The sequence below is a fragment of the Phyllostomus discolor genome, chromosome 5, assembly GCF_004126475.2.
Source record: "Phyllostomus discolor isolate MPI-MPIP mPhyDis1 chromosome 5, mPhyDis1.pri.v3, whole genome shotgun sequence".
NCBI classification, from domain to species: domain Eukaryota; kingdom Metazoa; phylum Chordata; class Mammalia; order Chiroptera; family Phyllostomidae; genus Phyllostomus; species Phyllostomus discolor.
The window spans coordinates 124,579,963-124,590,722 of NC_040907.2; the positions used below are offsets into that span (position 1 = coordinate 124,579,963).

The 10,760-nt window shown below is 50.7% G+C and overlaps 2 protein-coding genes and 1 pseudogene across 2 annotated transcripts; 1 reads left to right on the forward strand and 2 right to left on the reverse strand.

The window, feature by feature from the left end:
• Positions 1-778: 778 nt before the first annotated feature.
• LOC114497108 (60S ribosomal protein L13a-like) lies at positions 779-1,893 on the reverse strand. The gene is given in 3 exon segments (XM_036025080.1): positions 779-1,214; positions 1,255-1,320; positions 1,514-1,893. Coding segments are annotated over 3 exon segments (774 nt in total). The 5' UTR covers positions 1,810-1,893; the 3' UTR covers positions 779-802.
• A 395-nt stretch (positions 1,894-2,288) lies between these two features.
• LOC118500952 lies at positions 2,289-3,137 on the forward strand (annotated as a pseudogene).
• A 2,824-nt stretch (positions 3,138-5,961) lies between these two features.
• DDIT4 (DNA damage inducible transcript 4) lies at positions 5,962-8,083 on the reverse strand. Its single transcript, XM_028512453.2, has 3 exons — positions 7,930-8,083; positions 7,544-7,805; positions 5,962-7,305 (listed from the first exon to the last, which is right to left on the reverse strand). Exons 2-3 carry the CDS (start codon positions 7,743-7,745, stop codon positions 6,812-6,814), a joined length of 696 nt encoding a protein of 231 aa, XP_028368254.1. The 5' UTR covers positions 7,746-7,805; positions 7,930-8,083; the 3' UTR covers positions 5,962-6,811.
• Positions 8,084-10,760: the final 2,677 nt, after the last annotated feature.

Sequence of the window (10,760 nt, forward strand, 5' to 3'; positions counted from 1 at the left end):
GGCATAAAAGTGCCTGGAATCTGTGCACTGCTGGCAGGAATGTAAAATGGTGCAGCTGCTGTGGAAAACAGTTATGGTGGCCCCTCAAAAAGTTAAAAAGAGAATTATTATATGATCCAGCAATTCCACTTCTGGGAATATACGCAAAAGAGGCTAAAGGAAGTCTCAAAGAGTCGCTTGTACACCCGTGCTTATAGCAGTATTGTTCACAGTAGGTGAAAGGTAGAAGCAACTCAAGTATTTGTTGATGGGTGAATGGATAAACAAGATGTCGTATATACATGCAATGGACTATTATTCAGCCTTAAAAAGGAAGGAAATTCTGACAGTTGCTACAACATGGATAAACTTTGAAGACATTGTACTAAGTAAAGTAAGGCAGGCACAATAAGGCAAATATTGTCTTATTATGATTCCACACCTATCTGGTACCTAGAGTAGGGAAATTCATAGAGTCACAAAGTAAAACGGTGGTTGCTGGGTAGGGGTGGGGGAGGGGGGAATGGGGAGGTGTTGTTTCATGAGCATAAAGTTTCAGTTTTGCAAGATGAAAAGTTCTAGAGAAAGGCTGCACAAAAATTAGAGTATGCTTAACACCTACAATGGTTAGGATGATACATTGTATGTTGTACACTTTACCACAATTAAAAAAATTTTTTAAAAATACTTGGAAGTGGCCCTAATGGGCCTCCCCAGGAGATGGCAGATTTCAGATGTCATGGTCCTTTCCATTCTTCCTTCTCCCATACATGCTCATTAGCACTTAAAAAAAAAAGATAATTAACAGTCAATTTTATTGCACTCAGACTAGGAGTCCATGAGTCTTCAGGACCTCTGTATATCTGCTGGTTTTTTTCTCCACGTTCTTTTCGGCCTGTTCCTGCCACCTCAGGAGCTGCTTTTTCCTCCGGCAATGAATCTTGGCCTTCTCCTTCCTCTTCTCCTCCTGAGTGACCGCGACTGCCCAGCACTTCCTGCCAACCTCACGAGCCAGGTGCCCTGGGGAGGCAAACTTCCATGTAGGCTTTAGACACACAACCTTCAAGGCCCCAGGAACAACCATTTGCTTTTTCTTGTCATAATGCGGGAGGATCCCCTCAAACACCTTGGAGTGGCCCAAGGCATCCTGACCTCGCTTGAACTTGCTGGGCAGGGTGTCTCCCTGCACCCTTGGCCAAAAGATGCTGCTGGGGGCTCGGAGGTGGTAAGGACCCTGGAGGACCCCAGAGGACCCTAGAGGACCTTGGAGGACCACGGATTGAGTTGGTGTTCATCCGCTTTAGGAGGAAGGCCAGGTACTTCAACTTACTTCTGTAGAAAGTGCCACAAATGGCTCAGTGGCTTGAGTGTCATCCAGGAAATGGAAAGGTCAGCAAGGTCACCAGTTCGATTCCTGGTCAGGGCACATGCCTGGGTTGTGGGCCAGGTCCTGGGGCAAGAGGCAGCCAATCAAGGTCTCTCTTCCTCTACTTCTCCCTCCATCTCCTACTCTCTAAACAATCTTTTAAAAATATTGCCAGAAATATTGATGCCCACTCAGCACACAACCACCACCTTCCTGCCAAACGGTGCTTGCTTGACCATGAGGATGGCTAGGTGGCCCAGGAGATGACCTCCACCATCCAGCGCCAGACCTTGACCTGCCTTGCCCCTCTGCCTCTCCCCATGAGCCATGTCAGTCAGGGCAATACAACTGTTTTTAAATTTTATAAAGTCCAAACTGTTGAGCTTCTCTTTCATCGCTTGTACTTTGGGTGTCGTATCTAAGAAACCATTGCCTAATCCAAGATCATGAAGATTTGCTCCCATATTTCCTCCTAAGAGTTTTATAGTTTAGCCCTTCCCTTGAAGTCTCTGATCCACTTTCAGTTCATTGTTGTGTATACATATACCTTTTTCAAAAATTCATGTGTTGAGGTCTAATTTACATTCAATAAAATTTACCGATTTTAAGCATACAGTTTAGTTTTATTTTACATACTTTTAGTCATTCTGTATTGTTGGTATTTTTTGCTGGGAAGTTAGGGACAGGGAAAGTTGAGTATGTGCCCATTTTCTCTCCTTGTGCTCCACAATTTTGCTTATAAATGTGGGAGGGGGGAAAGAGAGAAAGAGGAAGAGGAAGAGAGAGAGAATCTACTTCTTAAGTGTTCCCACTTACTTTGCCTTTCTCTTGCAGCCCCATGAACCCGCTTAATTATATACAGGTTGAATGAATGAATGAACGAATGAATGCAGTCATCAAGTGACAGTCCATCAGTGTCTGCTTTCAGAGTCATCAGTACTACATGGCCACACAGGTTGCCATGCAGCTGCCCATGGGTGGTACGAGGATGGACACTTCTCAGCCGGGCCCCTGCATGGACATGTCTGGGTTTAATGGCTTGTTTTCTAATTTGTGATTCCTTCATAAAGAGCCCCCCTTTCAGGATAATTACAGAGCCCTGTAATAATCTATTAATTGAGCTGGTTTCTGTGCCTCGTGTTTCCTCAGCCTTCTGCTGGGCTGCCCCAGCAGCACGTGGCCACCTTGGCCAGCAGAGGCAGGATGAGGCTGACTGGGACACCCTGAGTGGGGGAGCCAGGAAGGCTCAGGAGGTTGACTGGGAGGCCCAGGAGGTAGGAGGCCTCACTTCCCATTTTAGCCCTGCAGCTCCGTTCACGTAGCCACTCCTCTGGGCCTTTGCATTTCCTTCTGAACCATGAGGTAAAATTGAAGAAAACGTTTAGAAGGTGCTTAATGTATGCTAGGTTTAGACGACTGCAGGTTATGGAGACTGTGGAGGGCGAGGCGACCCCGGCACCGCCGACACCACGGGCTGTGAGTTCGGGAAGCTGTCAAGGGTGTGATCAGCTGCAGCTTGTGGCCCTTCGAGCAGCAGGCCTTCCCGCACTGCTCCAGCAGGGGCATCTCCAGCGACCAGCCTTCGTGCCGCACCGCCATTTGTCGAGTTTTATCTTGTTTACACGTGGGGACCCAAGAGTTCAAGAGATCCAAGAGGAAGAATCCAGCTGCCTATGAAAATGACGAATGAGCAACTCGTCTGGAGGATGGTTCCCTGTCTCTGAAACACCCTTCTCTGGGAGAGGGGTCCACACTGTAGTGTCTTGAAGACAATAAACTTCTAACGAGCTGCAAGAAAAAAAAAAAAGAAGACAACTACAGCTTAGAAGTGAAGCTGTCTGAGCACATTACTACAATAATGATTTCCACAAGAAATCACTACAATTATATGTTGACAAGACTGTTGTTAAGAGGGTGGCCTCCGAAAAGATGTTACAGGAAAGCAGGACCAGAGGGGAAGGAAGTCAAAGGTGGTCCCTGTTGCACAGGGTGCTTGCTCTGCAGCCAGCTCTGCCATAGCTCAGGCCCCCCTCTCTTACCCCCTGGTTTCCTCACTGTTATCCCCATTTTACAGATGAGGAAATCGCAAATGACTTGCTCAAGGTCATTGGCTTAGAAATGTCTGAGCCTGGATTCAGACCCAGATTTCACTCTCTTTGCTGTATCGTGGCCTTAGCCACATGGACACTACCTGTCTTCCAGGACCTCAGTATTCACTACACCCCTATGCCAGGTGGCAGGCATAATAAAACAACACAGTGTTCCTACCCTGCCCTGCTTTCTCCTTAGCCTGAGAGCCTGAGCTGGCAGGGGAATCTTGTGTCATATGAACCAAGGGAGAGGGGGTGTTCCACAGAACTGGACGGATACTAAAGAAGTGCACAAGATGTGTTCAGAAAACTGCCCAGTTATCAACACTGCAATCGTGAAAGGTGAGGCTGGGTGAGGCAGAGGGAGCCATAAAAGGGGACGGCAAGACAGGCAAGAAGGCTTTGCAGGCAAGACAGGACCCACAGTGCTGGAGGAAGGCAGTGGAATGAGTGGAGTCTGGGGCTAGAGCAGGGGACAGGCCGCACTGCCCTGTACCAGAAGAAGCAGAGTGGTAGGGAGTATCCTGGATAGAGCGAATAAGGCCCAGTCCCAAAGGTCTTGAGAGGCAGACGGTAGAATATGATAACAGGGAACTGTTGCAGGTTTTAGAGTAGTATCCTGCCTGATAAGGTGGGAAATAGAAATACAAAGGGTGGTAATCCTATACAAAGGGTGGTAATCAGTACAAGTTTTGTAGGCCTAATAGAATGATTTCTGAGACCATTTTCTGAAGTTGGACTTCAGTCTTAGCAAAAAGGAGCCTGCCCCATCTTCCTTCCAAGAGTCTGGGGCAAAGCTTTCTGTTGCATCTTAGGGGGTCTAGGAGCTCCCACTTAGGAGTCCTTCTGTCCTGCTTGTGGGGATTTTCAAGCCCTGCGAAGATGGAAAAAAGCCCATCTAGCTTCAGGAAGGAATGTCTCAGCTGAGCTTTCTTGGAAACCCAAGTTTTCCTCCGGCCTCAGTCTAACTGTCTAAGAAAAGCCAAGTGTGCTCTCCGCCTAGTAGTCCTGGAACCAGGTTAGCACCTATCGTGCCACCCAGCTTCCATGTACCAAGACTCTGTTCTGGGGTGACACACAGTTGTTTTCCTTGCTTTTCTTTTGGGGCCAGAGAAGCCCAGCCATGAGCATTGGCATCGGTCTCCTCAATTCACGGAAAAGGAACCCTCAGACACCGCCCAAATGTTGAGACTGCTTCACTCCCAGCTCCCACTATGAGGGGCTGAGTGGACAGGTCAGCCATGGCTACAAACAGATGACCATTCAAGGGCATGGGTCTCTGCTTACTAACCTGTGAGTGTAAAACATGACAAACCCCTGCAGGACCTGCATTTCACACGGCGGCTGTCAGGAGAACAGGCTCAGGAAATGAGCTCGAGGCGAGGGTTCTCCCAAAATTGCTCTGGGCACCTTCTCATTTCCTGTCACCATTTCCAAATCTAGTTCTAACCTGAGTTCATTCATTTTGGGGAACAAGTCGCCCAGTTCTACCAGAGATGCGACTCTTCTAAACCATCCCAAAGTGTGGGGCCCTGTGTCAGAATCCCTGATGAAAATGCAGGTTCCTGGGCCTCTTCTCCAGGCGCACTCTTGCCAGAATCTCCACCAGTGCCTGAGGAGCTTTCTTTTAACTGGGGGCCCAAGAGATTGACTACACACTCAAGTGGCAGAACTACTGTTTTATAGTTGGGCAAACAGGCCTATCTGGGACCAGGAAGAGAAACAGAGGTAACAACCCTCTGAAGGCCAGTATGGGAGGACTGCCTGACAAGCATGGAAAAGCCCTTGGCCTTCATCTGGCCCAGCCCCAAATTCACTGATAAGGAAATTGGGGCCCAGAGAGTACAGCGAGTCCAGGCTACCCAGCCTATTCCTGAAGATGGGTCTGTAATCCCCTTGTTCTTGAAGCTCTCACCACACCTCCCTTCTTCACCTCTAGGTATACGCGTTTGTGTTCTGCACCTGCCTGGGCCACACCTCCCAGCCATCGATCACGTCCCTCTCTGAGCCCTAGCCCTACTTTCCGTGTCCAGTAAGAGGCGTGAAGGAAATAGTCTTTTCAAAATCCATTTATTGATGTTCCTGCCCTCTAGCCTTTTTATATCTAAAAATAAAGTTAGTAATTTTCACGACTGCAGCACAAATAGAACAGTCTTTTTTTCCACAGAAAGAAAAAAAGTCTCTTGTATGCAGTCCTTTCGGTACCTGTGAGGACCTTGGGCTTGGCTGCCCTTGTACCTGGGCCTCCTAACCCAGGGTACAGCCCCGTGAGCTCTGCCTACTGAGACTCTGGCTCTGTGGGAGGTCTGACTCACTTCTCACCTGCCAGCGCTTTCTCCTGGTAGCCTCAGCTAGCAAAGCCGGGGGATCCAGGGTTCTTGGCACAGATGGCACACAATCTACATACCTCTGTTACCAGGCTGGCAGGCAGCCCCGGAAAAGGACAGAGAAGAACACGGGTGTACCTGAATCTGATGAAACCCATCCCACTCCCTTTTATTTGTTAGCATGAATAAGAGCCTCAACCAACTTTTAACAAACACTTTTTTTATTAGAAAAGTAAAAAATATTGCATAGGTCTTAATACTTGAACATCAAGTGTATTAATGAACAGCGAGTATCTTCATGTAAACAGTTCTAGATGGAAGACCCAGATGGCACTCCTCTGGGGAGGGGTTCCAGCCCCTACCCCAATCAGCCCCACCCCTCACAGATAAACTCTCCAGTACACAGTGGGGGATGGGCCACACACAGCTCTCAGGTGTACTTTTTCTTCAAGTGTTAAAGATCCCCCAAGCGATCCCAACACCCACCCCTTCCTACTCTTACATTCATGCGTCTGTAAGATAGCTGCCTAGAACAAGTCAGTAGTGAAGCTCCAATCAAAAAAGAAAAAACAAGATGCAAAAACAATGAACAAACACATTTGGCCCCTTCAGACCATGGATACAGAAAACACCTCCATGACCTCCCCCCCACCAGGGCCAGCTACCATGAGCATACATCGCCTGCAGATGCCAGTGCAGCCCAGCTGCTCTCCTGGCTGTCACACCACTGTTGTCTTAACTGTCAGTAACAATAAAAATAAGGTACATGCTACATACACATCCAGCCAGAAGCCTGGTTGGCCCCTAAACCTTTGTTTCATGCTACAGTACTGAGGGGCAAGTATGTGCCCCCAATAAGAAGCCACCTACAAATACCTCAGTGACCTTCCCAGGAAACACTTTCTACCCCCTCAACCTTCCTCCCCTCAAGTGGCTGTTGTCAGTTCTCTAAGGACAGGCATCAGTCCCTCAGCTCCCGCCTGCCAATGTCTATCCCAAAAGTTCAGTTGTCTGCTGTGGGGACAGTGTCAGCCCCCCAAGGCCCAAGTTCAACACTCCTCAATGAGCAGCTGTTCCGAGCTGTACAGCTTCTTCTTGATGACTCGGAAGCCGGTGCTCAGCGTCAGGGACTGGCTGAAGCCAGGGACAAAGGGAGAGTTGGCGGAGCTAAACAGCCCCTGGATCTTGGGCCAGAGGCGTGAGTCCAGGCGCAGAACGAGAGTCAGCTGGAAGGTGGGCACCAGGCTGGGGTCGAGAGCCAGCTGGCCTACACTGTGGCAGCTCTTGCCCTGTTCTACACAGACATCCAGCAGCGCCCCCCGCAGGCCGCACGGCTCGCTGTAGGCCAGGCGCAGTAGTTCTTTGCCCACCTGGCTCACCAGCTGGCTGGGCATCAGTAGGCGCGCGGGGCGCCGAGAGCCCAGTCGTGCCTGGGCCAAGCTCTCCTGCAGCAGCTGCATCAGGTTGGCACACAGGTGCTCGTCCTCAGGGTCGCTGAGCAGCTCGAAGTCGGGCAGGGACACCCCATCCAGATATGCCGAGTCTGGAAGGAGAGCACACAGGGAAGGGTGTTAAAAGCAAATCGTAAAGGGGGAGATGCTATTTCACTAATTAACCAGCACTCCTTGTGCTTCACACTCCAATCACCTTCCTCCACTCTTCCATCCCTCTGCAATCTGCGTTCTGATGGGATAGGAAGTCAAGGTGGGTTTGACTCCTTCCTGCGCGGCTCTCCTCTCACCTCCCCGGCCCATGTCCCGTCGGCCCCCGCCCTGACTTACCATCCTCCGGCCCAAAGCCACTGTTGCTGCTGTCCAGAGACTCGCAGTCCGAGCTCTCCAGGCTCGCGCAGCGGCCGAGCCCTTCTTCTCGGGCCGCCGACCCCCAGGCTGAACGCGGCGGCTGATCTGGGGTGGGAGTTCGGGACAGCGACGATGACGAAGAGGGGGCGGACGACGAGAAGCGATCCCAAAGGCTAGGCATGATGAGGACCGGCACCAGGACGTCTGCAGATGAGCTCAGGGTGAGGGAGCGCAGAAGACGCTGTAAGACAAGAGGGGCACAAACCTGGCGTCAGTCTGAAGGCTGGACTAGACTCAAAACGCTAGGACCCTTACGGCTGAGGCCTCCCCACGCAGAGATCAGTACATTGAGAAGGAACACTCACCAGGTAGCGCGGTCAGCGAGAACTGTTTGGACTAAGTGCCGCTTGAATGGGTGCGCGAACTGCTGCCAAGCCCCGAGCTCAGCCCAGACTTGTCCCTTCCAACCACCCTCACCTCCCCCTTGGCCTGCCGCGGTCCCTAGCACCAGCACGGAGAGGCCTATAAGGACTAGCGCGGGTAGGCCACGCCCCGTTAGTGCTGCAGCCCAATCCAGACTTGGGAGTGTGGCCCGCCTGAGCCAATGGGCTCCAGGCGCACGTTCGCAACGTTCTCTCCTGCCCAGTGACAGCGGTCTGGCCCCGCCCCCGCTGAGCACCAGCTCTCCCCTCTCCGAACCCAGAGCTGTGGCCACGCCCCCTTTCTAGAAGGGCTCCGCCGCGGCTGCAGCTGCCAAGGTCCCCGAAGGTGCTCGCGGCAGGGGAGAATCAAGGAAAGACTTGTTATAGAGTCGTGTTGCTGGGAGACGGGGTAGCACCCCGGGCGGGGAGAGGCAGAGGACCTTGAAGGGGCGGCGACGAGGAAAACGGTTGCTCTGAGAGTCTGGGAACCTGCGAGCTAAGGGTACAACTGGGGGTATGGGTGGCTGCCGGCGGGACAGGGAGCTGACTTTAACCTGGCCTGCGGTCGCGCACGTACCCCACGCTAATCCTGCCTTGGGAAGGATCCCGGAATGGGGATTGGGTTCAAAGACTGGGCAGCTCCGGACACGAAGCTTCCCGTTCCTCGCAACCTACTTGCCCACCTGACCACCCGCCTGTTACTCTACAGCCCCACGGTAATGGGTTAATGAGGGGTCCGTGTCCCCCATGTGCGCCTGGCCCCCAAACTGTCCGTTCCCACTTAACAACTGCTCCCAAGGAGAGGGTTTGGTGAGGGTGGCTAAAGGAGTGTCTACGGGCTGAGGTTCATAGCGCATGATTCTGGACCTGAGAACTGGGACCCATATCACAAGGACGAACCGACCCACCCGCTCGCTGCACCTACAAAAGTCCGTGGTGCAAAACTGACTCCCTGGCCCGCGGCCGAGAGCGCCCCGGGCGTCCGTCGGGTCCTAGCGCCCTTTCTTTCAAAGAGCTTTGTGTAAAAGACCTGAAGAGTTGCACCACGACCAAGGTTCTAGATTTCCGCAATAGCCCGAGAGTGCAATGGCCAAGCCACGTTTCATCATTCAGGCGGGGCCACAGGAAATTTGGCCTGACAGCGGTGTTCAAAAACAGATAGCGATTGCTGAGGGTGGGAATAGCTTTGGACGATCTAGACCTTTATTTGTTTAAAGATTTATCAATCTGAGATAAGGGGATCCTGATTAAAGAGGAAACCAAACTTACATCAGATGCTCCCTCCCTGGGGCGGCCGGGAACCTAACCAGATCCGACAGGTGAGCCTTGCCTCCAGGCAGGATTGCATGTGACTGCTGACTCTAGCTGAAGAGGTAGTGCCACTGCTGTCTCCACCCTCACCCTCATTTTAAAACAAAAAAAGGCTGACCGGTGGTCCATCTGTGCACATCAAGACTTAGAAATGGAAAGGACCAGAATTCAAACCCTGTACCACACCCCCATTTTCCAGATGGGAAACCACCTCTGGGGACAAATTTATGGATTAAAAAATAAATTAGGGAACTCATATTAGGAGATATCTTAAATACTACAGCAGAATAGAATAATCTCTTAGCCTCTAGAGCTTGCAAGCCCTGAACTGCGGTTCTTTCTCTCCTACCCTGCAAACTGCTCTCACTTACTGGGAACCTTAAAGACACCAGGTCAGGGAAGTTATGTGAAGTGCTTGGAGGGCTGGGGGTAGATGACATCCTCTTGAGATCACCCTGTACCAAAGTGTGAAGAAGACACTTGGAGGTTACGTGTATGGTTGAGTCTTTCTGTTGCCTGAGAGAGAAGATCAGGGAATTAATCCTCTCACCAGACTGACTGGGCTGGGGACAACTGAGACAGCAGAAGACAGACTTAGGGTATTATTTTTCTGTCTCTGGCAGAAAAAAAAAATCCTACAGAACTGTGGAACGCTAAGAAAAATTGAGATTTTTTTTAAAAAGTGGATCTTTATAAGCAAAAGAATCCAGAGCTAGTTTGGTAAGGTAAGTTTACTAGGAATCATTTGTTCATTTAACACACTTTTGGAAGCAGTGTGCTAAGCTTTTATTCACTGTCTCCTGTTGTTAATAAAAAAGTTCCCAGACAGGAAGGACTGTGTTAATGGGCACCAAGTAATTTTGCTTCTTTTCAAAAGAAATCCAGTAATGTTGTCTCATTGTTTTTAAAAAGTGATGAAAAAAAGGTGAGGCAGTCTTCACCCTGGAGCATTTTCCCAGAGCATCAGGGAGTGAGGTACAGGGTAAAAAACCACCTGCATGGAAGCCTGGCTGAGGCCCCGTGGGGGAAGGGAAGAGAGCTCTATAAGGCTTCCCCACTGACACTCTTCACCCATGTGTAGGAGAGGGCAAAGCTGCATACCATTGTCTGCCAGGAGAACCATTGGACCTGGAAGGAGAATTTCTTAATTGTGAGCCCCTCAGAGGAGTCATTGTGAAGGGTCTTGATTTGAAGGGTAGGATCCCTTCCACCTGAATGGAGATAAGACTTTGTTACTACCTCACACACATTTCCCTGCACTGAAGCAGATGGGATAAGAGGGAAACCCCAAAATGTGGCATTTCTGGAAAGGAGACATCTCTATCCTCTGGCCTCTGAGCTAGGCCTCTTCAGAGCCTTGAAAATCCTAGAAACCCTGCATTTGGTGTGCTTCTCTCCCCCTCCTACTCCCTTTGGGCTGGCTGCAGGTCAGGCTTGCCTTGGAGACCCAGATCAGGCAGCCT